General features: G+C 61.1%; 3 protein-coding genes across 5 annotated transcripts in view; all 3 read right to left on the bottom strand.

Annotated features, from left to right (window-relative positions):
• Positions 1-10,650, bottom strand: part of LOC128153847 (Krueppel-like factor 5) — a 33,569-nt gene extending 22,919 nt beyond the window's left edge. The window contains exon 1 of one of the 3 annotated variants that reach the window (XM_052813676.1): positions 10,428-10,650. In XM_052813676.1, coding sequence (XP_052669636.1) covers positions 10,428-10,451 — 24 coding nt within the window. In that variant the 5' untranslated portion in view covers positions 10,452-10,650. Of the gene's footprint in view, positions 1-4,244; positions 4,352-4,585; positions 5,112-10,427 lie in introns of those variants that run through there. The other 2 variants (XM_052813675.1, XM_052813677.1) reach the window with 2 other exon arrangements.
• Positions 10,651-13,372: 2,722 nt separating this feature from the next.
• On the bottom strand, positions 13,373-16,245 carry LOC128154038 (Krueppel-like factor 8). The gene is made up of 4 exons (XM_052814085.1): positions 15,633-16,245; positions 15,330-15,411; positions 14,980-15,217; positions 13,373-13,381 (listed from the first exon to the last, which is right to left on the bottom strand). Exons 1-4 carry the CDS (start codon positions 15,760-15,762, stop codon positions 13,373-13,375), a joined length of 459 nt encoding a protein of 152 aa, XP_052670045.1. The 5' UTR covers positions 15,763-16,245.
• A 3,100-nt stretch (positions 16,246-19,345) lies between these two features.
• LOC128153848 (Krueppel-like factor 8) lies at positions 19,346-25,135 on the bottom strand. Its single transcript, XM_052813678.1, has 4 exons — positions 25,044-25,135; positions 21,899-22,445; positions 21,144-21,270; positions 19,346-19,730 (listed from the first exon to the last, which is right to left on the bottom strand). The coding sequence occupies exons 1-4, from the start codon at positions 25,068-25,070 to the stop codon at positions 19,610-19,612; spliced, it is 822 nt and encodes a 273-aa protein (XP_052669638.1). The 5' UTR covers positions 25,071-25,135; the 3' UTR covers positions 19,346-19,609.
• Positions 25,136-25,518: the final 383 nt, after the last annotated feature.

A 25,518-nucleotide genomic window follows, 5' to 3' on the forward strand; every position in this document is an offset into this window, starting at 1 on the left:
GCCCAAGGAAATGAATCACTCCTTGACAGCTGTGCTGCAGACTGCTACATCTCTACTAATAAATAAAGTGGAGCAGAAATCCTTCCTGGCCCTGATGCAAACCACATCTGTACGAGCATGAGCCATCACCCTGGTTCCAACTGGGCTGTGCAAGATGCTGGACCACCGGGGAGCAGGAAAGCCCATCCCTGGTCCAGGAGAGAGCCACCATCTAGTCATCACCCCAGCACAGCCACATTCATGACAAGGATGTGGCCAAAGTGGCTTAGACCCATGAGATGTGGGACAGAGCACACAGGGCCCCGTGGGGACAGAGCAGGATTGAAACAGCTCCTGCATTGTCCTGAAAGCTGCAGCACACCTAAAAATACTTGGCCCAGCTTCTCCTGTGATACCAGAAGCAAAATCCCTGCCAGAATAAAGTCAGAGGAACACCGCAGCACCTACATCCACTCTGCTGAGAGGGTCTGGGAAATGCCATTTGCAGCACTGAGGATCTGAAGCGCCAGGAAGAGTTCTCGGGGGAACAGCACCATCCTGATACCATCTAATCTGTTCAAACACCTCCCAGATGCTGGAGCTGTTTTCTTCCTATGTGAGCCCCCCACCCAGCCCTCGGGCAGGGCAGAAGGGAGGTGTGCCAAGCACAAGGGTGAGAAACTGCCTGTGGGGTAGGAACTGGGCTTAGAGGACACACGGGGAGCCGTTTGCTCCCATTTCTCAGCTTACAGCAGCGTAGCCCACCCAAGGAAAGTGGGGCAACGAAGGATGAGCTGGATTGGGGCTATTCCCAGCCACGTTCACCAGGATCTTCCCTGTCACCCGTGACAGCCTCTGTCCCCACTGGGTGCTCATCGGCCTCAACACAACTGCCCTTGGGGCTCCTGATACAGGTAGGCAAGGGGTTAAAACAAGGGACTGTCCATCACTCTTCCCAGCAGCTTCTTTGCCAGGTCCTGACCTCACTCAACCCTGCTGCAAACCCAAGCGACCCTCCAACATCAGACAGCAGCTCTGAGTTCGTGGCCGGTACAACCCACTGAGACAGACGCTGCCTTCCCCAAATCCTCGAGGACAGGCAATGGCACCCGGCAGGCGATGGCAGGGCCAACACCCCCGATAGCCCCCATTCTCCCCACCCCTTAATTGTAGCAGACCCAACGGTGGAGATGAGCGCGGGCTACCCCTTCCATCTCACCAGCACCTCGTGCTCCTCACAACTGCAGGAAAGCCCATTAGGAGCCAGATCCTGTCCTGCACGTGTTGGGCAGGGAGCCGGGGAAGTGCCTTCTCCTTTCTGACCACGCTGGCAACCTTCCTTCTAGAAACAGCTCCAGGGTCGTGGAAACCTGGGTCTGTTCTCACCATCTCACTTTCCATCAGCGCGGCTGTCTGCCCAGGGACAGCTCTCACAAGAGGGCAGGGATCGGGGCTTGCACCGCTGAGAACCACGCTTACACCCAAGGGAGACCATGGCATAAAGCCACAGGTGTCTCCAGGAGACTCAGGAGGGATGGGGTGGCTTAGAGGACTTGGCAATGGGGTAGCTCATCTACCGTGAGGTCAAGCCCAGCCCAAAGGGACACAGTCACCCATCGGACAAGCAGCAGATGATCCCAGGAGGGTTTCCCAGCCCCAGGTAACAACAAGGTGCCCGGGAGCTGCTTTGGCTCATCAGACCTGGAGAGCAGAGGGCAGCAAGGTGGGAGCAGCAGATGAGTCCCGGTGCCCCCGCAGCCCCTTTGCTCATCAGGGGGTACCCAACAGCCACGCAAAGGGACCATCTCCTCTTCTGAAATGCTTCCCTGAACATGCCTTGCTTTTGGTTTCATTTATTATTATTTTTTACCTTCCTTCTAGCATCGACCTCTTGAGATTTAAAGGGGAAAAATCTGTTTCTAGCCGATCTGACTCAAATCAGAAAGGAAAAGTTCTTTTCTCTCACAAGCCCTTTTCTCACCTCTTTTCTCTTTTTGTTTGTTTTTTTAATTTGGGGCAGGGCGGCTGGAAAGGCAGAGAAAACTGATCGTAAACTCCACCAAGGATCTATTTCCACCTGACTCGGATCGAATAAAATTTTCAACAGCAAATAGCTCCCACCTTCCACTCTTGTTTGAAAAGCGATTTGCGGAGTTGGGGGGGGCGACTTTGCAACCAGTGAGATAAAGGGATTAGCTGTTAGTTTGCTCCTTTCTTTGCCTGAGATCAGCGAGACAGAAGTCAGGAGAGCTGGAGCAGCGGGAAATGCCCCCTGGGCGATAGCCAGTGCCGGAGCTCCGACAGGTCATAGCCTTTTCCATAAGTCTTGTCAAACTGCTCTGATAAACACCCTCCCGGAGCAAAGGGTTTCCCAGACGTGCAGCCATCCAGCTTTTCCACCCTCCAGCTACGGCAGCTTCTACAGCATCTTTTCTACAACGACCACAGCTTTTGGCGTTTGTTAAGAGAGAAAAGGGGCCAACACACGGAAAACTCCTCCCCTGGAGATGTGGGGTCCAGCCTTGGGCTGCCAGGGTTTTGCCACGCATTACGTTTCACCCTGGGTGGGTTTGCCAAGAAGTCCCGATGCGGCTGTTGGGGGCTGAGCGGGTGGTGCACGGAGCACGGGTGAGCTGGTACTCGGCTCCAGCCCTGCAGCTTTCCAGCCTCCATCCCAGGGACCCCGTTGTCCATAAAGGGACCCAGGATGGTCTTATGGCAAAGGGATGACTTCTCTGATCGGCCACCCCCAAGGCCCAGCCTCGGCTGCCTCCATCCCAGAGCAAACTGGTGGTGGGGTGGCACTGCCCCAGGGACCAAACTGGGGTGAGAAACCCCTCTTCCCTTCGAAGGGCAGCAAGGATGGTGGTGTGGGATGAAGGTGTTTCCAACCATGGGTGGGCTCCGCATCCCCACGTCCCCTGTGAGGAGGACGAGAGGTGGCACGGGGCTGGCCAAAACCGGGAGGCACCGCTGCCCGTCCACCCTCCACGGCCACGGCCAAGGTGTGGGGCGACCACCAGCCCCACTGCCTAATCCCACCCGGCAGCGGGGGCTACAAAGGTGGAGAGAAAGCAAACCTCACCCTCCCTCTAGACCAAACACGGAGCTGCCACCCTTTCCCAACGGGGACGGGCCCCAGAGATAACCCACACCTTTCTGAAGAGCTACCACCCGACCCTCCGAATTCAGATAACCCACACCTTTCTGAAGAGGTACTACCCGACCCTCCGAATTCAGATAACCCACCCGAACCCGGTGCGGAGGGGCAGGGGCTCCGCCAGCCCCAGGGTTACGGGACCACCGGAGGGGAAGGAGGAGTGGGCTGCATGACCCTCTCCCCCCGATTTTGACCCCTACATCTGCAACCACCACTCGCGGCCGCTGTGGATGCCAGATCGCCAGGGCGTCATATGGAAATACGGCAATGGAGACGCTGCCTTCGTCTCGCCACCTCCCTCTGAAGGACAGAGTCCCAAAACTGGCCCTTGGGACACCAGCGCCGCTGGGAGAGGGGAAGCGGGCAGCCGATACGCAGCCCCAACCCCTGCCCCATGCCGACCCAGAGCCACCCACCATGGGGATGCCCTCCTGGGAGTCCCCAGAGGAACGGCGACGGGGGGACGAGGGGGGTCCCTGCGGGGCGGCCACGGAGCGAGGGGCCGGAGCTGCCCTCCCGCCCCGATCAAAATGGCGCTGGGGACGTGGGGCACGGGGTTAATCATTAGCCGCCGGTGGTGCTGGGCACCCCACAGCCCAGCTCGCCCCATTCCTCCCGGGGGGAAAAGGGGCTGAGACAGCGACAGCAGGGTGGGAGCAGGCCTGGCTCTCCCCCCCTTTCCCACCAGGAAGAGCGGCTGAAGGCTCTTCGTGGCGGGACGAGGGGTCCGTCACCCAAAACACTAACGAGGAGCCTTGGCCCCTCGCCTGGGACGGGCAGCAGGGCTCGAGCGTGCTTCTGCCACCGCCCAGGACGGGGTGGGCGTGCAAGAGGGGCAGGCGTGCAAGAGGGGTGCGCATGCAGCAATGCCCCAAAGCCGCTTATCCGGGTCTTTATCTCCGGCGGACGCGGGGGGGGGACACGCTGACGGGGAATTTCAAGGAGCATTCCTTCCCCGCCATGGCGGCGGAAAAGATAAATATAATAAAAGAGAAAATAACCTCTCATTTCCCGCCCCCCCATCACACACAGACACAGCAATCCCGTTGCCCACGTCTTTCCCAGCGAGCCGGCGGCGGCACGGAGCCCCTCGGTACCCCCTCACCTGCCGGCCCCGGGGGAGAGGGACCGAGCCCCGGCTGCGGGGAGCGAGCAAAACCCAGGATCTCCTCCAAAACAGGCGACAGGGCGTTTCGAAGAAAGGCAGGAGGGGAAAAAAAAAAAAAAAAAATGAAACCCAACACGCCCAAAAGAAAATCCGGCAGAGGGGAAGCACGAGCGTACAAAGCGACGGAGGTGTTTGAGCAAAGAGCGGAAAAACAAAGCAGAATTAAGTGAAAATCCACGCTTGCGTTTGCCGGAGGCTTTAGCAGCCTCTGTGCACCTGAGCGGACGAAGCTGGCCCCTTCCCGCTGCCCCACGGCAAACCGCCGGCCTCCACCTTACCTGCGCCAGGTCGGGCGGGTTTTCCAGGGACCGGGTGGGGGGTTTGATGTCCTCAAAGACGGGGGTGTCTTCGCCGGGTTCCCCCGACATGGTGACGGGCTTCAGCGGCGTAAACGCCGAAGCGTCCTCGGGGAGCAGGGTGCGCAGCACCAGCCCGCTGCTCATTCCTCCCGTGCCCCTTGCGCCCGCTCCCCAGGGGGGAAAACAATTCTTATTTAAAAATAATATAAAAATAAAAGAAAAAAAAAAAAAAAGAGGGGGGGAAAAAAAAAAGGAAGGGGAGGGGAAAGGGAAAAAAGAGGCGAGCCGGAGCGAGTTGCTAATCCTGGGAGGCCAGGTGCCGGGTCGCGGGAAGGCTTTACCTGGGCTGCGGGAGGAGGAACGCCAACCTGGAAGCGGCGGCGAGGCCGTGCCGAGCCAATCAGGCTCCCGCCGATAGCCCCGCCGGCAGCTCCACCGGGCCACCGGCAGATAAAAGGCTGCCGGGAGCGAGCGGGTGGCCGGGAGCTTCGCCGTCAGCCATGCTCTACCACGGCGCCCGGGCAGCACCGGCACGGCGCATCGGCTCTTGCCGGGACGGAGGGACTCGGTCCCGCTGGTGCCACCCCAACTCCGGACCCCCTACCGGGGCTGGAGCCCACCTGCGTGGCTGGGGAAGGGTCGAAACAACCCGCAGCAGGGAAACGCTCTCCCAAATTGAGTCCCCTGCGCTGAAACAAGGGGTTTATTTTAGTTTTTAAAAGCGATAGCTTTTTTTTTTTTAATGAGAAAATGCCATTTTCCAATGAACGGTTGAATTTTGCACAAAAACCGATTTTTAAAGACAAGGAGATTGCTGCTTGCTCGCACTTCTCATTCCCAGGAGAGAAAAAGGGAAGGATCAAAAATAAATAGATTAAGCGAAGGGGTAAAGGGATAAACCTTGGGGAAAAAAAAAAACAACACCACACCAACAAAGGAAAAGTTTAAAGGGCGCAGATACGAGGGCACAGTGCTTTCCAGCTCAGCTCCTACGGAGAAACCAAACAACTGTGTTTGGGTTTCTCTTTTTGAGGGAGGGGGGAAAAAAGGAGAGTAAAAAGCCAGAGCAACACAGGAATAAAAATCACATTTCTGGGGGAAAAAAACAAACCAAAACATTTCTCCTCTGGACACATCCAGCCCCAACTGTCCCCAGCAGCTTCCCCAGGAGCTGTACTGTGTCAGGCTAAGTAAGAGCCCAGTCGCAGGGTCTTTCTTTCCCGCTCCGGGCTCATGCACCCCAGATCAGCCCCGAGACCTCCCTTCCCCACTTTCTGCTGCCTCCTGGGCAGGATCCCACCTCAGCTGCACCTTTGCAGGGGGGCTGCTGCTGTCACCCCCTCCCGGGACATCCCCAGCACCTTCAGCGGACTCAGGGACCAGAAAAATGGGGAAAGCCTATTCCCATGGGGTCGCTGACACCCCGGCAAGCGCGGGGGGGCCACGGGGACTTCACACCAGCCACACACGTGGTCCAGGCCCGCGATCATTCAAACGGTGCCAGGAGCCATGGCCGGTGAGTTTTGGTGTCTCACAGCTGGCATTCCCCCGTGCCACATCCAAGCCAGGGTCCGAAAAGCATCAGCTGGGGGGCTGAGCATCCCAGAGAGCGGGGCGAGGGGTGATGGCTCCAAAACTCCACTTGGGAAACACCTTCCCCGAGGGCACCAGCTTTACAGAGTTGGCATAAAACATCCTCTAGTTGCGAGAAAACTTTGCCCTGAGCAGGATGAGGCCCTTAATAAACACGGGGAAAGCAGCGTGGGATAGGGATCAGTCAGGTTTTAACAACCCCTGGCTTCCAGCAGCATAAACACACAACAAATACAAACGGTTTCTATCAATGCGAGGCTTTGGACCAACACCGAGGTCCTCCCAAGGAGCCACTCATGCTGAACAAGGGAAAGTTCAGCTCTCCCGGCAGTGGGATGGGACATTCAGAAATGTTGAGCCCTTGGAAAAGCAAACAAGGGGGAACAGCTTGGGCCTTGCCAGGAGCATCTTCCCCGCGTGGCTTTGCTTTCCAGGGAAGCCGTGCTGCTGCTGGAGCAGATACCAGGGACAGGATGGGTTCGTAGGTGATGCCAGGGAGATGGGGGACATCTCCACCAAGCCTCGCAGAACCAACCGTGTGTGGAAATTGAAACCCACCACGCAACGAAAGCTCGATGCTCGCAGCTGAGGGTGGGGGTCCTGGGGTGCGAGGGGCACAGGCAGCGGGGTTGCACCCTGCAAAGGCAGGCGTGGGGCTGGCTCTGTAGTGCCATCTTTCCATCTCTGGAGGAGGTGGTAACAACAACTGAAGCGTGTCTTGGAAAGCAGCTAGACGATGATCAACATCACATTCCTCATCATACAGCCTTGAGGAACGCCCTGGTATGCTATTATGAACATAAGAACTTTGGGCAGAAAATACTAGCATTAATACCTGACGAAAGTCTAGCTGCTGAACTTATTCGATATTCAGGTACAAATTTAGGTATTAGCCTCAGGAGACAATTTGGGTTCCATTTATCTTGCTCAGAATTTGGGGACAATTGTGTTACTGAATTTATAATTTCCTCTGGAACCTGGATAAGAACTCCTGCTGCATATAGACCACCGAATGCACCCATTCTTTCATCCTTACCTGAGCACTGGCATAGACCAAGGAGAAGATCAAGAACTCCATCTAGATCTCCTAGAAGAAGCAGTCGTTCAAAGTCCTTGCACAGAAGAAGATCTCCATCTCCCAAAAAGTGATCAGCCCACCTTACACATCCTTAAGGACTTTGGAGGACTATATCACAATCCTGAATCAAAATTTAATAAGGACTGGAAAATTCCTCAATTTCCTTCTTGTCATCTAGAAGAAAATTGTAAATTAGCCATACTAGATAGTGGGTGGTCCCTACCGCTATCTGCACACTTACAGGTACCAAGTGCAACTTATTTGCCATTATTTTGTGCCATCAAAAATAAATATGAGGCATCATTACTTCATCTGGTCATGTGTGCTGACTACCTATGTAATCTTTTTGAGTCTGGTATGGTTTGTAGAAAAGGCAGTAATAAGCGCTGGGAGTGTTGCTTACTGCCTATAGATGGGAGGCATAATAGGGCTATTAGCCCCTCAATTTCAAACAGCAAAAAAATTTGTATCAACGTCAAGAAGGGTACCAAGGAACTATTCCCAAGATTCCATCTCAGGAATGGGAACAAGACAGAAGATGGTATCTCAGGGATCATGGGTACCTGATAGATCCCACGAACTTGGACTTGACTGGGGCAAGGACCCAACTGATACAAGATGCAGCAAAGGTCCTTACTGGGCTAAAGAAGAAGGAACCTCCTCTGGCACCACCTCAACCACAACCACCTCCAGGGCAACCACCCCCATCCGTAGGGAATTGCCCCAAACAGGGTGGATGTGCTAATGCAAATCCACCAGGATGCTCTGGCACAAGAAGTGGGGTTGGGGTCTCAAGATTCTTTACAGGTGCTGGATCTGGTAGCATTCCAGAAACTGAAGCAAGAAATGGGAGATGCAAGAAACAAGGAAGAATTGCAGCGATCAACAGAGTAAATGTGGCATGGGTAAAGGTAAAACGGGCACCCTGAAGGAGTTTCCAGTCACAACAAATCTGTAAGGCCCACTGCAACATCCAGGAATGGTTTATCCCTACCGGCCTCTGGAACAGCATCCCACAGTACCGCAGGGACATCCTTGGCAGTACCACAACAGCAGAGAGGGTCTGCGTGTATAGAACGTACGCCTACCATAGTCAAATCAGAAGTGTCCCCATGGCTGGTTGTATTGTTAAAAGGGTTACTGGGGGCTGCTTTCTTGTGGACAACAATCCTAGAAATACTACAGAAGCTAGACCGGTGGTAGACTTCTCTCAGTTTTCAAGGAAACCCCATAAAGTATCCTGGCCTAAATTTTTTTGCCCAAACCTCAGGGCATTGTCTCAGTTACTGCCCTGGGGATTGTCCTGGGCATTGTTGAATGTCTCTGTGGCTTTTTATCATATTAATCCTAATGCTAGTTGCTTTGTTACTATTGGGGTACCTGGATTACAAGGGTTATACACCTGTACGTCCCCCTCTACTAGATGGGGATTGTCCAGAGAACTGCATCTCAAATCAGCGCTGCAAGAAACCCCAGAGCTGTACAAACAGCAAATCTTGTTGCTGTTACAAAACTACAAATGGACCAAGTCACGTTGCTGTTGCACCCCACAATCATGGGCTTCAGGAAGATTCCTATGGCGATTAGCCTTAGCCCATTTCTCTTGTGTTTATCATCTACATTACTTGTTCAGTATTACAGGAAGCAATTTGTCCACATTTTTACTTTTGCTTACATGGATGATTTGGTGGTGGGGTGTAAAAACCCTACTCATCTTCATCCAGCGGTCCATCGTACTCTTCATCATTTATTGTCACTGGGAGTAAGTATAAATAAAGATAAAAGAAAATTTTCAGGAAAATATTTATATTTACCAACTGGGAAGTTTTGGAACTTTACCTAGTGATGATAAAATTTATAAATCAAGAGTCACTTTTCTCTCCATCCCATCACCAGAGCGTAGCCTCGCAGCAGGGGGGACTGGATGAACCCCGCTCCTGGAAGCGGGGTGCACGCCGGGCTGCGCCCGCCCAGCAGAGATCAGCCTGGCAATGATTTCCCAAGGGGGAGCAGCTTTTCGTTTCACAGATGGGCCAAAGCCATCCCCAGCACCCTTATCTGCCGCCGGCCCCGCGGGAAGGGAAACGACCTTGAGTCTATCAACGGCGCCGGGCACTTTGCTCCGTACGCCCCCGCCGCAGCCTCCAAGGAGGCCCCACCGTCCTGCACCCGCGGAGCCCGGCGTCGGTCTAAGGTCTTGTTTTGTCCCCACGTGCCACGCAACACCGAGGACAGCATGTCTTGCTCGAGCGAGGTACGGCGATAACGGCAGCTCTCCCGTGACCCGGCTACGCAACCCAGTTTCCTCCCATCGTTCCTCGGGTGCGGAATCCCGTTCTGCGGGGGAAAGCTGACGCCGAGACGCTGACAGGGGTTTGGGGAAGGGAGACCCTGTGAAGAGGGTGAAGGAGGGTCCACGGCGGAGCCGAAAGGGGCTCTCAAACCCAGGGCCGTAGCTGAAGTCTCCTCTTTGCAATGCAAAGGAGGGGATGGGGCTTGCTGGTGGTTAGAGGGGGGGAGGCCAGACCCTGATCTCCCCTCCCGGCACTGGATGGGGATCGAGCACTCAGGGTTCATGGGAATGGTGAGGAAGGACACCCAAGTCCTCCTCTCACCAGCTAGCAGAGGGTGCAGGAGCCAGGAGGTGAAGCCCTGGGCTGAGTTACAGCGACTTGAGTTAAAAGGCAAAAAAGGCTCTGAACTTTGAGGAAATCTGCATCAGGTTGAGAAATAAATCTCAGCTCCCACCTCCCAAACCATCCCAGGCACTGCCGGCAGCCAGAGGCACCCCCAGCCAGTCCCCAGCAGCACCGGCTGAGCCCCAGGGTCTCACACCCATCCTCAGACCTCACCAGTTCACCAGTTGGTGGGGACCAGTCACCACTGGGTTGGGTCGCAGGGGAGCCCCAGGAGCCACCCCGCATGGGTGACAGCCCAGCATCACAGCCCCGGTCACATCCTTGGCTGGGGTCACATCCCCGGCCGGGGTCCCGCAGCACATCCCACCAAGGAGGTGGTGGCCAGAGAAGGGGACCAGACTCTGGCTGGGGGGCACTGAGCCTTGCTTTCCTCCTGCAGCAGCTTTTCCTCACCCTGTTGCAGTCCCCAAACTCATCCGTCCACCCCCAAAGCGGTGGCCGGAGCACCCACCTCTCTCCGCGCCATGGTGGACATCCCCAAGTCCTCTCTGAATCTGCCTCCCCGGGGCAAGGCCACGCCAGATTTGGGCCAGGAGCTCCTGGTTCAGCCTCGGTGCTGGTCGGGAACCTTGTGGGAGACACACGCTGACCAGGGAAGGGGGACAGCCCCCCCACGCACACAGCTTGCCTTTCACCATCAGCAGGAGACAAAGGTCTGCAAAGCTGCTGGAGCAACCCGCAGCCTGGCCTCCCCCGCTCCCCCACCGAAACCCAAAACCACCTATTTTTGTCTTTTCCTTTCTCCTCCTCGGGAGGTTTCCAGCCATCGAATCCTTCCTGGGAGCCCTTCAAAGGAAAAGCGGCCGCCCCATCCACTTGCTAAACCAGTCTGAGCAGTGCCGGGCTGGCAGGCGGGAGAGGCCCCCAGCACCCCCCTGCCTGGTGCAAGCCGGGACCGGGAAAGGGACAAGAAACCGGCCGGAGGGACCTCGGGTGACCCCGGAGCAAGGAGACGGACGAGCATCGCACCCCGTGGGACGAAGGCACGGCCACCCCATTGCGTACCCCAGGGAGGTGGGGATGCCACCAGCCAAGCGGGGACCCCCCAGCAGGCTGCAATCCCCCACGCAGGCACTGCTTATCCACGGCGGGGAAGCGATTTTAGGCTTGCTAAATTTTTTAGCCTGGCCGTGACATAAGGAAAGGCCAAGGAAAAGGGCAGCTGGGTGATGGGGAAAGAGCCCCAAGGAGCTGGGGAGGCCCCCAGTGTCCCCAGCCAGGCAGTGCTGGAGCACAGGGAGGTATCGCAGCCCCGGGCAGGGAAATTCGGCAGCTACCCCAGGCTTTCCTAGGAGAGGAGGAGGGCGGTGAGGAAGCAGAAGGGCCTGAGGCTTGAGGTATGTTTCCAGGACAAAGGGCAGGGTGGGAGGAAGGGGAAAATATCTGCCTTTCTCCCCCTAAAAACCCAGCCTTGGACCTTTGCCAAACCCAGAAAACAACTGGCGGGGGGGTTCCCCATGTTCCCACCTGGGCTGCTCCGGCCCCGGGCTGCAAGGATGGACCTGGGGGTCCTGCAACAGGGTCTGTCTCACCGGCCCCACGCAAAGCACAAATAAATGCAGAACAAGGGAGACATGATATATACAGAGGGGTTTTAACTATCTGCCCTTCCCGACCCCCCCCAGCAGAGCGATGCCGAAAAAATAAAAGCAACAGCAAGAGCTATAGCAAAGCCCAGACCTGCCCCGACCACAGGGAAACCCCTCCGACACCCACCAAGGGAAAAGCCAAGCTATGAGCACAACCCCACCCAGCCACTGGAGAATCCACCCACAGGACGTGGTGCTGGGTGACCCCCTCATACCAGAGGGTCCGGTGGCCCTGGGGCCACTTGAGGGGCTTTGCCAAAGCTCAGGCACCACTAGCCCCAAGAAAGGGGGTGGCACAGACTTTCCTGGTGTTCATCTTGCTCTTGGCCTGGGCACAAGCAGGGGCTGATGGGGACTTCTTGGTGGCGTTGGTTGGACGTCAGGAAGGTGTTGGAGGCCACGTGGGAAAGTCATCTGGGGAAAGTCATCAAGATTCAGCCCTGCTGTCCCCAAAACAGGTCCCGGATGGCTTCAGGGTCAAGAAGCTTTGCCGACTGCTGCCTGCAGCTTCACCATGGACGTCATGAGATGCACGTCCCCACGCGCGGGGCACGGTCAGGGCCAGCAGCTCCCATGGGAGCGACAACCCAGCCAGCAGGCCCAGGTTCACGGGGATGAGGCAGGGCCAAGGTCAAGCTGGAGAGCCAGCAGGGTCCATGGCTGTGGTGGGGCTGAAACAGCTACAACAGCTCAGAGAAGAGCTGGAGGCCCCAGGCTGAGCTTAAATGGGCTCCTGGGCCCATAGGTGTGGGGTGGAGGTCTCAGGTGAGGCTGCTTAGAGCAATTAAGGCCAATTAGTGCCCTCAGGGCTTTACATAGGAGAGCAGGCTGGGAGGAAGCAAAGCTTGGACCTCATGAGATGATGATATCAACCCCTGGGAAGGGGTTAGCACCCTGCTGCCTTTTTGGCAGGACCTCAGCATCTTCTTCAACTGCGGGGCAATTCCCATGCTGGAGAGAGGACCGATGTCCCTTTGCCACATGCATTTGACACAGGACCCTGTGTGACACACACACACATAACTCTGTGCCTCCTCCCAAGACCTGGGGACGTCACCCCACCTTCCCACCGCCCACCCCAGCCTACACCGACAATTCATCCACCCATACGGCTGTGCCCTGCTAAGGGACCGCGGGATGCTGAGGTCCAGCGCCGCAAAAGGTCTCCCAGAAGCAGGAGAAAGGATGAAGGGGGTGAAATCGGAGCCGGATGGAACATGGGGGTCCCACAAAGGGTCGGGGGCTGGACCGAGGGCTTCCCGAGCTCATCCATCAGCAGCGGCGAGGCGAGCGGGTCCGGGCAGGAGGGATGTTTGCTCAGAGGCTGGAGTGTTTGCCTCACCTCGATAATAACACTCGGGCCATCACGCTCCAGCCAACCGCCCAGCCCCGGCCGTACGCGGGAGAGGCGAAGTGGGACGGACGGACAGAGGGACAGGCAGCTGGCGGCTTGTTCAGTGGTGGTACGAGGGCAGGGCTGGCTCGGCAGGTTCCAAGAGCATCGCCCCAGATATTGCGGGGTGTCCCCAGGCCACAACGGGCTGGGGGAAGCAGCTCTGCATGAACTGGGTGGCGTCGGAGGGCGCTGCCTGCAGAGACACCCCCCCTCCCCGTCTCAGCCCCCCCCATCACCAGGGTAAATATTTACGGCTGCTGGGGCCCGGCAGTGGCTCCTCGGCACGGGGACATTGCAAAACCCAGAGCACGTTCGTGCGGAGCTGTAGCAGGTCTGGGCTCCCCCTCATCAGCCTCCTCCTCCTCCTGCCAGCCCCCAGTGAGCATCCATCACCCCGCAGGGCCCCCAGCATCACACTTGCTGTCGGGAAAACAGGGGGAACAGGGCCAGAATGGGGGGAAAAAAGCACTTTGCCCCAAAACTACGTTCCAGCCAGCATGAGCTCAGCCAGTGCTGGCACCTGAGAAAAGCGGCTGACAGTTTTCCTCCCTGGGGGTACGACAAAGCCATGGTCGGCAGCTGGGAGGGGTGACATGGGGGGACACAGGTGCCATGTGCCACCCCGACTGCAGCCAGAGGTGTCTCTGTCATCAGTGCAGCGAGTTTCTCCCCCATCAGGTCTCAGCACCCCTTCTGGGTGCAACCCCAGCTCTGTCCCAGCCACCATCACCGCCAGCATCCCTGCAGGGGGACACGGTCGTTTCTCTTGCTTTCCTTGTTAAATTGGGAGAGAAAACAAGCGCTTTCACAGAGGGGTTCGGGGCATGCCGACGTTGAACCCTGCCGGGCCGGGGGGGGCCGTTCTTTCCCAGCGCTCCGCCACCTGCATGCGAGCATTTCTGCATCTCCCCTCGCAAAGCCCGGCGCCGCGGGGTGCCAGCGCAGCCTCCTCCCGGGGTCCGGTTCAAATTTGGGCGCAAACAGCCAAGGGTTTGATATGCTAAAGCCAAAACCTCAAGGCAACGCCATCGCCTTGAGTTTTTTCTTGGCCGAGAAAACCTCTCTTCTTCTTGCTGCTCCCAATTTGCTCCTCCGACAGCCCATTGCCCTCGCCCAGCGCGGTCCATTGGCGCCACCGGCTGCACGAGTGCTGCTTTTAGCCCTAACGCGGCACCGCGCCCACGCCGCCAGCAAGACACAAAACGATATTTTGGGGTGCATGCACACTGCCCCCCCTCCACCTGCAGCATTGCCCGGTCACCCCCCGGGGACCAGCGAAGGGCACCCCACGGGGTTCATTACGGCACCCTCCGCCTGCAGCTCTACCGGCAGCACCCCACCGTCCGCACCGGCGGCCTGCCGCGGCGGCACCCCACGGCAGAGCCGGGGGTCCCGTGGGGTCCCGGGGTGCCAGCCCACGGGGGTGCCGAGCACGCGATGGGGGCACCGGGAGCCCACCCCGGCAGAGGGACCCCAGGGTGCTGGGGGGGTGGCGAGGAGGGGGGAGCCCCAGCGGGGCCACCCAAGGGAGCGCCCCGTAACCAGACCGGGGGGTGGGGGGCAGGAGGGTCCCCGGGGCATGGCCCTGGGTACCAGCACCCCCAAAGGGCCAGCACAGAGCCCAAGTGCCCCCAAGGCCTGCAGTGCTCCCAACGTGCCCCCCAGCCCCTAGCAGAGAGTGCCAGCACCCCCAAAGGGCCACCCTGAGCCCTCAAAGAGCCCCCCAAGTCCCTGGCAAAGAGTGCCACCATGCCCAAAGGGCCTATTTGAGCCCCCAAAGGACCCCCCCCAGTCCCTGGCAGAGGGTGCTGGCACCCCCAAAGGCCCCCTCCAAGCCCCAAAACACCCTCAAACCCATGACACAGGCTGCCAGCACCCCTAGACTCCTGAGCCCCCCAAAGGCTCCCCTGGCAGCAACCCCCAAAAAGCCTCCCCAAGCCCCTAAAGAACCACCCCCAGCCCTGGCACAGGGTGTGGGCACCCCCAAAGGGCCACCCCCAAGACCAGGGATGGACCACCATCGCCCCGTGAAGCCCATTCCAGGTGCCCCCAAGCCCATCGGGAGCCGGCGGCACTGATCCTGACACTCCCAGGCAGGGGGCTGTGCGGCGCTGGCCCCTACCCGTGTGTATCCGCCGGTGAGCTTTGAGGTGGGAGCTTTTGGTGTAGACCTTATTGCAGCCCTCGAAGTCGCACTGGTGGATGCGCCGCTTCTTCAGGTCGGGGGAATCGGCTCGCTGCCCCCGCGCCGCCGGCCTGCCGGGAGGAGGGAGGGATGGAGGGCACGGCCCCCGCACCCACGGACCCCGCGGGGTGCCCGGGGACACGGGGAGGGGGACAGGGTGGGGGGACATCCGAGGAGACTCACCCTCTCTGGAGGTCCTGGAAAGCGCTGTCCTCGCTGTCGCTGTTCATGTCCATGGGGTACATGGAGCCCGGGTCAATTTTCACTGGTGGGGGGTCAGGAAAGAAAAGCTATTGAGAAACAAGGAGGGAGGGGGTGAGGCTTGTGAGCAGAGAACAGAGACACCCCCCCAAAAAAACTCACCCCTGCACTAGAGGGAAAACCTTCCCCCTAGTGCCCCAAATGCTGCTCCCCCACCCCCAAAAATAATAATCAAGCTGGGGAGATGACCCAAAATGTCAGGGTTTCCCTTCTATGAGCCCTTACCGGACCCGGCGTTTTTGCCGTCCCCCCCGATGAGGGGTACGGTGATGGCGGTGACGCCGTCGGTGGGCATGGTGGTGTAGACGACGGGGAGGGACTGGACCACCACGGGGATGGTCTGGAGGTTGCCCATCTTGCTGGGCAGGTTGACGGAGGGGATGGTGTGGATGACGTGGAGGATCTGCTGCCCGCCGCTGCCCTGCGTGGAGGCCAGGATGGAGCCGGGCGAGAGGACGGCCGGGATGGAGACGGTGGCAAGCCACCAGCAAGGGGAAGGACTGGACCGAGGTGGGGGGGTGGCAGCGGCAGGGGGGCCAAAACCTCAGGCAACACCATCGCCTTGGGTTTTTTCTTGGCTGAGAAAACGCCTCTTCTTGTCTCCGTTTGCAGTCTGCTCCTCCAACAGCAAACAGAAGCAGCCGGCAGGAAAGCAGCTCGTCCGCCCCAGCCGCTTCCACGGCGGCTCGGGAGCAACGCGTCTCCCTGGAAAACCCTCGCCTGCTCCCAGGTATTTGGGGGATGTTCAGCCGAGCTGCTTTAGAAGTCCTTTTGGCCTTTAAATAGTCATTTCTGGCCTTTAAAAAGTCATTTTTAACAAGCCAAGGAGCCAATGTATGGCAGCAGGAGCCACAGTGGGATGAGAGAACGTCGGGGGGGGTAGCACCTCTCCCCTCCCGGGGTGCGGTGGGGGACCGCCAACCCCCTCCACTGCCACCTCGGAGGGGGTTTACATCCCCCTTCTCCGCCGCGGGGGTCCGGGGAGGCGGGCTGGGGGTGCCGCAGCAGTGGATGAGGGGCTCGCCTCGAGGGGAGCCGCCCTCCATCGCACGGGTCACTGCTGAAGCCAAAGGCCGGCCGAGGTGCCGGCGAGTGTCCCGCTGGAGATGTTTAAAAGGCAGGAAAAGCCGTATTTTTCCACAGCTCTGAAATTTCTTGCAGTTCCTGGGAAAGGGGAGATTATTAAACCAAAAAACGCCATTTTGCCCAGCTCAGCCCCTCTCCTCCTGGCACAGAGGAGGCAGGAGAGCTCCCGCTGCCCACGCTTTGCCCTGGTCCCGGTCCCTCTCCCTGCCCCACCGCTGCGGCAAAGCAAGACACACACGGAGGAAACTCATCTACTTTCAATATTATTCCTGTGTAGAAAAAACGTCAAACAGTTTTGTATAAATATCACAGCTCAAGAGTTTAAAATTGCATGTTGGTTGGTTTTTTTCTTTTTTAAACAAAATAGAAAACAGAAACGCACCCCGCCACCCACCCCGCCCCCGGGGCTTGGGAAACAGCAGGGGAGGCAAGATGGAGTCCCCGGCTGTGGGGGGGTCCCGCAGGGCCACCAGCAGTGCTGACCCCAAAGCCTCGGAGGAACAGAGCAGCCCCCCAAACTCCCAGGGTTTTCACAGCCTCCCCCTCCGGGGTTTCTCACCTTCTTGAGGCCAGTGCTTCCCGGGAGGATTTGGGGCCGCGCTGGGTGAAGGAAGGACACGGGGGTGCAGCCCCGGGAGAAGCCGAATCAGCTGGCGAGCACGGATTTGGGAGAGGGGAGAGGCGGCGGGACGGGGGCACACGCACACACACAGACCTTGCCAAAATCATAGAATCCTGTCGGCTGGAAAAGACCTGTAAGATCACCGAGTCCAACCGCAAACCCAATGCTGCCAAGTCCACCGCTAAGCCATGTCCCTAAGTGCCGCATCTTTTAAATAACTCCAGGGATGGTGACTCCACCACTTCCCTGGGCAGCCTGTTCCAATGCTTGACAACCCTTTTGGTGAAGAAATTTTTCCTAATATCCAATCTAAACAACCCCAGGCACAACTTGAGGCCGTTTCCTCTTGTCCTGTCACTTGTTGCTTGGGAGAAGAGACCGACCCCCACCGCGGTACAACCTCCTTTCAGGTAGTCGTAGAGAGCGATAAGGTCTCCCCTCAGCCTCCTTTTCTCCAGACTAAACAACCCCAGTTCCCTCAGCCGTTCCCCATAAGACTTGTGCTCCAGACCCTCCACCGGCTTCGTTGCCCTTCTCTGGACACGCTCCAGCACCTCCATGTCTCTCCTGTAGTGAGGGGCCCAAAACTGAACACAGGACTCGAGGTGCAGCCTCACCAGTGCCAAGTACAGGGGGACAATCCCTGCCCTGCTCCTGCTGGCCACACGATTTCTGATACAGGCCAGGATGCCGTTGGCCTTCTTGGCCACCTGGGCACACTGCTGGCTCACCTTCAGCCAGCTGTCGACCAGCACCCCCAGGTATTTTTCCGCCGGGCAGCTTTCCAGCCGCTCTCTCTTCCCCAAGCCTGTAGCGCTGCATGGGGTTGTTGTGACCAAGCACAGGACCCAGCACTGAGCCTTGCTGAACCCCGTACAACTGGCCTGGGCCCATCGATCCCTCTGCAGAGGGATCAAGCAGTTCAACATTCCCACCCAACTTGGTGTCCTCTGCAAACTCACTGAGGGTGCACTCGATCCCCTCCTCCAGATCGTTGATAAAGATATTAAACAGAACCTGCCCCAATACCGAGCCCTGGGGAACACCACTTGTGACCGGCCGCTAACCAGACTCACCCTCCGGCCATGCCCAGCCCCAAGAGGGTCGGGGGCCACCGCAGGGCCGGGGACAAGCCCTGTCCCCATGAAACACCTCGGCCGGCAGATGGAAAGCAGAGAGGAAAAGTAGTTTCTCAAGCATCTGTCAGAGTCGTTTTCAGGGGCCGGGGCTCTCTGCTCCCCCTGCTCCAAGGCCCTCCCCACACCAGATCCCCCCTCCCCAAGCAGCCCAGCATCCCCTGAGCCAAAGGCACGGGCTCAGAGAGCTCTCGGGAAGCTCCCCGCACCCCCCAACCAGCCCCACTGGTACTGGTTGGGGGGGACGGGGGGTGTCACATTCCCCCATCACCCTTCCCACCACCCAAAGCCCCAAGGCTCCAACCCTGAATCCTGCCACCCTCGCAGGATGAGCGTGGGGCTGCCCCCACAGCAACCGGGGGGTGGTTTGGCTGGGGGGCACCCCACAAAATTAATAATTACAATTAAAAAGAAAAGCATGTGGCCACAGTCTGCCTTTTTAACTTAGAAATGGTTCAACTGTCCCATAGTCTTCAAAAAAACCCGAGAGCTGGCGGCCCCCGCCCTCCCCACCCCATCCCGCCCCCCCTTAAAACTCCATAAAATCACAGTTCCACGTTCCGCAAAGTTTCCCTTTTTTTTGGTGGTGGTGGTGGTGGTGTTCGTGGGTTGCTGTTGGGTTGTTCATTTTTCCCCCCACCCCTTCTTGCTTTTTCTTTTCCTGCTGGCCCTCCTGCGTGCCCCCAGCACCTCCCGTGGAGCACAGCACACACTGAGGGATGCAGAGAGAGGTGACTGTGCCGGGATCCCTTCTCCCGCCGGGACAGGGACACGCAGTGGCTGGGGATGGAGAGGCAGCAGCTTTCTGGAGAGGAAAGAGGCCGACAGCTATTGCACGGGGGCGATGGCAGAGCCCCCCCCTCGCCTCTGTCCTTTCCACGGCTCCCAGATTTTGCCCACGGGGACTGGGAGGGGGGCAGGGGACAGCAAGCACACGAGATGGAGACAGGCAAGAGGCCGATGAGGCAGATGCGCAGGTCTGGAGGCCGCTGCTGGGTGAATCACGGGTGAGGAGTCAAGGAGGAACCTCCGGACGTTGCGAGTGGGGAGGAGAAGCCCAGGAAAAAGAAGAAACGGGAGCAAGGGAGAAGGAGAACCAGTCCAGAAACCATCTTTTTTACATCTTGTGCCGGTGGGGCTCCTGGAGCGGCCACGGTTTGCTCGCCTCCGGGCAGAGCTCGGCCTCTCCGCTCCCACAGTCCCTCCACCGCACACGGAGGAGCAGGGGGGGGATGCGCCCCCGTTTTCCACTGCCGTCCCCCCCATCCCAGCCAGGTGCCCCAGGGACTTCGGCTCCTCACATCATAATGTGCCGCCGGCGGTGAAGGGCCAGATGGTCGGAGCGGGAGAAGCTGCGGTCACAGTCCGAACAGCGGAAGGGCTTGATGCCCGTGTGCTTGCGGAAGTGCCGGGTCAGCTCGTCGGAGCGGGCGAACTTCCAGGTGCAGCCTTCCCAGGTGCATTTGTAGGGCTTCTCGCCTGCGCAAGGGGAGAGGAGAGGGGTCAGCACTGCAAAAATTACCGCCACGTGCCTTGCAGAGGTGAGAAAGGAAAAAAAAAAAAAGGCAGGGTTTCTTGGCTGCAGCGGGGTCGCCAAAGCCACGAGAAACCCTCAGCATCTCTCTGCCAGCCCTCACCCACCGCCGCGCTGGCCCAGCACGGTCCATTGGCGCCACCGGCTGCACCGAGTGCTGCTTTTAGCCCTAACGCGGCACCACGCCCATGCTGCCAGCAAGACCCGAGTCGGTATTTTGGGATGCACACACCCCCCCGCCTCCACCTGCAGCATTGCCCGGTCACCCCCCGGGGACCTACGACAGCGGCACCCCACGGGGTTCATCACGGCACCCCGTGCATGGGTGGGAGGGGGGTGCCCTCCGCCTGTGGCACCCTCCCACGGGCAGCGTGCGGCTCTAGTGGCAGCACCCCACCGACCTCACCGGGGGCCGGCTGCAACGGCACCCCACAGCAGGGCCTTGGGTCCCACGGGGTCCCGGGGTGCCAGCCCACGGGGGTGCCGAGCACGCGATGGGGGCACTGGGAGCCCACCCCGGCAGAGGGACCCCAGGGTGCTGGGGGGTGGCGAGGAGGGGGGAGCCCCAGCGGGGCCACCCAAGGGAGCGCCCCGTAACCAGACTGGAGAGTGGGGGGCAGGAGGGTCCCCGGGGCATGGCCCTGGGTACCAGCACCCCCAAAGGGCCAGCGCAGAGCCCAAGTGCCACCAAGGCCCCAAAGGAGGCCACCCCAAAACCTGGCAGAGGGTTCCAGCACCACTAAAGAGCTCCCTGAGCCCCAAAGGGCACCCCCAGCCCTGACACAGGGCGCCAGCACCCAGAGCCCCCAAACAGACTCCTCAGTCCCCGGCAGAGAGTGCCAGCACCCCCAAAAGACACCTTGAGGCCCCAAGGGGCCTCATCTCGGATTTTGCAGAGCGTGCCAACACCCCCAAAGAGCCTCCCTGAGCTCCCAAAGTGCCCCCCAGCCCTGGCACAGGGTGTGGGCACCCCCAAAGGGCCACCCCTGAGCCCAGGGATGGACCACCATCGCCCCGTGAAGCCCATTCCAGGTGCCCCCAAGCCCATCGGGAGCCGGCGGCACTGATCCTGACACTCCCAGGCAGGGGGCTGTGCGGCGCTGGCCCCTACCCGTGTGTATCCGCCGGTGAGCTTTGAGGTGGGAGCTTTTGGTGTAGACCTTATTGCAGCCCTCGAAGTCGCACTGGTGGATGCGCCGCTTCTTCAGGTCGGGGGAATCGGCTCGCTGCCCCCCGCGCCGCCGGCCTGCCGGGAGGAGGGAGGGATGGAGGGCACGGCCCCCGCACCCACGGACTCCGCGGGGTGCCCGGGGACACGGGGAGGGGGACAGGGTGGGGGGACATCCGAGGAGACTCACTCTCTCTGGAGGTCCTGGAAAGGGGCTGGGCCGCTCTCGGAAGCGCTGTCCTCGCTGTCGCTGTTCATGTCCATGGGGTACATGGAGCCCGGGTCAATTTTCACTGGTGGGGGGCGGGAAAGAAAAGCTATTGAGAAACAAGGAGGGAGGGGGTGAGGCTTGTGAGCAGAGAACAGAGACACCCCCCCAAAAAACCCACCCCTACTGCCAGTGCCCCAAATGCTGCTCCACCCACCCCCCCCAAAAATCAAGCTGGGGAGATGGAGAAGCCCCCTGCACCATGGGCTGCAGAGAAATGGGGGAACGACTTGGGGTGGCACCCCTTTTGGCTGCCTGCTCCTGCTTGGAGGAGGGGAGATCCAGCCCTCCCACCCCGGATAATATGGGAAGCTGTGAATGTCCTGGGGAAGGGAATGGGGGGGGGTCACGGGGTGGGGTGCAGCTGACCTGAAACCAGAGCTGCTGGCAGCGGGCAGCCAGTGGGAAGAGCAGGCAGGCTGCCAGCAGCGGGATGGGTGGCAGGCAGGCAGGGCAAGCAGCGCCATGCCCATGTGTCCCCTGCCTTCCCTGTGTCCCCTTGGGGGCACAGGCTGGGGGCCGAGGGCCCTGGGGGGGCTTTGGGTGAAAGTGGCAGACGTGGGGAGAACACCCTAGGGTGGAAAAATCAGATCCCCATCAGGGGTGCCACTCTGCGAGGTGGGGGACACTCCCCCCAGCCCCCCAAATGTCAGGGTTTCCCTTCTATGAGCCCTTACCGGACCCGGCGTTTTTGCCGTCCCCCCCGATGAGGGGTACGGTGATGGCGGTGACGCCGTCGGTGGGCATGGTGGTGTAGACGACGGGGAGGGACTGGACCACCACGGGGATGGTCTGGAGGTTGCCCATCTTGCTGGGCAGGTTGACGGAGGGGATGGTGTGGATGACGTGGAGGATCTGCTGCCCGCCGCTGCCCTGCGTGGAGGCCAGGATGGAGCCGGGCGAGAGGACGGCCGGGATGGCCGAGGTGGAGCTGAGGCCGGAGGGCGAGATGGAGACGGTGGCCGGAGCGGGGAGGGGGGGAGCCACCAGGAGGGGGGAGGACTGGACCGAGGCAGGGGGAGGCGGCGGGGGAGCCGAGACCGCCGCCACCTTGGACTTGTTGAGGGAGAGATCGACGGGCTCGGCCTGGGGCTGGCCGCAGTCGCTGGCCAGCAACTCCTCGGGGGGCTCCGTCTTGATGTCGGCCAGCAGCACCGGGGGGTCGAGGGGACCTTCAGCCAGCAGCGCCGACGAGCTCATGGCGGGCGTCGCCTTCCCCTGGCCCTACGAGAGACCCACAGCCCATGAGGAGACGGGGAAACTGAGGCACGGGCCAAGCAGCTGAAGGGCTTTTCCCCACCTCCCCCTAACCAGCGGGCAGGGGCGCTACCTCAGGCCCGGCCCCGAGGCACCGGGCAGGCTGAGGGGACGCCGAGAGCCCCCCGCCACGGCCGCGCAGGACCCGGGGCCCACGGTCCGTCTCCTCACGACGGCCGAGCGGCGCGAGCCGAAGGCGGGAAGGCGAGATCCCCCTCCCTCGCTCCCCCTCCCCTCCCCGCCACCGCCGGCGCGCGCCTTTGTGCCACTGGCCGGCCCCGCCCCCCCGCACCCGCCCCGCCCCCCTGCCCTCCCTCCCTCAGGGCCGGGCGGGGCGGAGGGGGGGAGTGGGCGGTGCCCCCGCGGGGAGTGGCGGGCCCCGCCACGCTCCCCTCCCCCGACTCTTAAAGGGGCCGCGCCGCCTCTGCGCTTAACCCGCCCCCCCCCCCCCCCCCAAGGTGAAGGGGGCAAGGCGGCGGTGGCTGGGGGGGGGGTCACTCACGGCGCGGGGTGGGGGGGGTCCTCCGCGGGTGCGATCATGCTCCCCGCCGCCCTTCGCCGGCCGGGCCGGGGTTGAGGTGTGAACGGCCCCGCGGCTCCACCCTGGCCGGGCCCGGGTGTGGGCTCCTTAAAAGGGCCCGGCCCCCGCGGAGGCACCCGGGCAGGGGCCCACCCGGGACACCCCCCACCCCAGAAACGCTGGGCACGCGGCGTACCCCAAGACGCGAGGAGCCCCCCCCCCTCCCCCAAACACACACGCGGCGGTAGGGACCCCCAGCACACCCACACCCCCCTTGCTGGGGGCACGCGTGGGGTGCCCCCCCCCCCAGAAAGCAGCAAGCACTTCATCACCCCAGCGCTGACACCCCCCCCCCCACACACACACACCCCCCCCCGCGGCCAGGGACCCCCAGCACGTACCTGCCTGCAAGCAGAGACCTTCCCCCCCCCCCGAGACAGGCGCACCGAGCCCCCCACGCACACTCACACACAGACACACGCGCGGCCCGGCCCGGCCCCTCCCCGGGGCACACCCAGCGCACACACCCAGCGCGCACACACACACACACACACACACACACACACACAGAGCCTCCTCACGCAGATGGGGGGGGCCCAAAAAAACACACGGGCACGGACAGGGACACCCCCCCTCCCAGCTGAGAACCCCCCCAGTAGCCTCACACAGAGCCAGGGACCCCCAAAACACAACCCCCCCCACTCACCAATCACCAGGACCCCCAAAACACACCACCCCCCCCAAGCAGGGACACCCCTCCCCAAACACCCCTACTCTCACCCAGGGACCCCCCCCAAGACCCCCACACGCAGCCCCAAACACACCCCCACGTCACCGGGACCCCCAAAACACCCCCCCCCGGCCAGGCCCCCCCCCCAAACACCCCCAGAAAGCCTCACAACTGCCCCCCCATCAGCTGGGGACCCCCAACCCCAGCACACCCCCCCAGAGCCCCCCCAGGACTCCCAGACCCACACCCGTCCCCTCACACACGGGGGGGGGTCCCCACAACCAGGCCCATTTGGGGGAGGGGGCCCAAACAGCTCGACCCTCCCCCGGGGACCCCCCCCAGCCCCACTTTTGAGGGTGGGGGGGTCTTGCACCCCCAAAGCCCCACGGGTCTGGGGGGTGAGAGATGTGGCAGCCGGCTGGGCAGGGGGCCTCGCTGGCCCCCCCCCCGGCACCCCCTCCGGGCTTTCATCAGTGAGCTGAATTCCTCCGTCCTCAGCTCGGGCACACCCCAAACCCACCCAGGCGTGGGGAGGGGCTGAGGGGACCCACCAGCCGCCCCCCCCCCCCCGCAAAGCCCTAGGTCGGGGAGGGGGGGCCGCTATGCACCCCCTCTATTTGCCTCCCCCTCCCTTTTTTTTTTTTTTTCCCCTAAAATATCTCAGGGAGGGATGTGGGGCACCCCATGGGGTGACCTTGGCGGGGGGGGGGGCCTTCCATCCCTCCCTGCCCGGTCCCTGTGTCCCACCCCCCCCGGATCCGTGTCCTCCACCCGTGGGCGTGGGGGGGGGGGGCACACCCCTCCGCCGCGCCACACCTCCCCGTGGAATTTCCTCCCCGCCCGGGATGCTGGCCGGGGGGGGGGGGGCCGTGTCTGTGTGTCGTGTGTGTGTGTGTGTCCCCTCGCAGGACACACGCGAGGAGGGTCGGGCCCTTTAAGAGCAAAGGGCGTGGGAGGGAAGGGCGGGGCGGGGCGCGCCGCGACGTCGCCCCTCGGTGTCCCGGCCCCCCCCCACGCTGTGACCTCCCAAGCGCGCGGCGGCGCCCGCCCCGGAAGCGGCCACGGCGCGGAGGGGGGGGGGGGTACGGACACGACCCACGCGGGGCCCGGCGGGGGGGGGGGGAGGGGGAGGGAAGGGCGGGGGGGGCGGGAACCGCCCCCCCCCGCCCTTCCCTCCCCCTCCCCCCCCCCCGCCGGGCCCTGCGCTGCCAAAATACCCCCCCCCCCCGTGGGCGCTGCCCCTTTAAGAACCCACGCACGATGGAAGCACCCGCGCCCCCCCCCCCCGGTTCGTCCCGGTCGAGGCCCCACTCACTTTCCCCCGCGCCTCCTCCGAGTGCATCCCCGCCGCCGCCGCCGCCGCCGCCGCTGCCCCCGGGGCGGTGCCGGGTGGGGCGGGTGGGGCCCCACGCCCCACGGGCGGGGAGGGGCGGGGCCGCGCTGGGCGGAGCTCCCCTCCCCCACCCTTTTTTTTTTTTTTTTGGGGGGGGTATACAGACATAGACAGACAGCCCCCCCCACTTCTTCCTCCTCTCCCCTCCCCCCCTCACCCCCCCCAAAAATATAGATGTTAAAAAAAAAAAAAAAAAATCAAGGGGTGCCCCGCCCTGCGGTGACATCATCAGCAGCCAATGGGCGGCTCCCCTCGCATCCGGCGTTGCCGTGGAAACAGATGCAGGCTTTGGGGAGGGGGGGTCTCCCCCCCCACTTGCTCCCGTCCGCACCCCACGCAGGGCCCCCCCCCCCCGCCCCCCGCGATGGGGGACATGCTGCTGAAAGGGCTGAGACCT

The sequence above is a fragment of the Harpia harpyja genome, chromosome 18, assembly GCF_026419915.1.
Source record: "Harpia harpyja isolate bHarHar1 chromosome 18, bHarHar1 primary haplotype, whole genome shotgun sequence".
Classification (NCBI taxonomy): domain Eukaryota; kingdom Metazoa; phylum Chordata; class Aves; order Accipitriformes; family Accipitridae; genus Harpia; species Harpia harpyja.

What these genes read in the sequence shown, in the direction of transcription:
- LOC128153848 (XM_052813678.1), bottom strand. Translation starts at nt 25,070, where the DNA reads ATGCACTCGGAGGAGGCGCGGGGGAAA. An exon ending in CGGAGGAGGCGCGGGGGAAA is followed by an intron (nt 22,446 to 25,043) that starts GTGAGTGGGGCC and finishes GGTCTCTCGTAG; the next exon opens with GGCCAGGGGAAGGCGACGCC. An exon ending in TTCCAGGACCTCCAGAGAGA is followed by an intron (nt 19,731 to 21,143) that starts GTGAGTCTCCTC and finishes CCCCTTGCGCAG; the next exon opens with GCGAGAAGCCCTACAAATGC.
- LOC128154038 (XM_052814085.1), bottom strand. Translation starts at nt 15,762, where the DNA reads ATGGGCAACCTCCAGACCATCCCCGTGGTGGTCCAGTCCCTCCCCGTC. An exon ending in CGGCAAAAACGCCGGGTCCG is followed by an intron (nt 15,412 to 15,632) that starts GTAAGGGCTCAT and finishes ACCCCCCACCAG; the next exon opens with TGAAAATTGACCCGGGCTCC. An exon ending in TTCCAGGACCTCCAGAGAGG is followed by an intron (nt 15,218 to 15,329) that starts GTGAGTCTCCTC and finishes TCCTCCCGGCAG; the next exon opens with GCCGGCGGCGCGGGGGCAGC.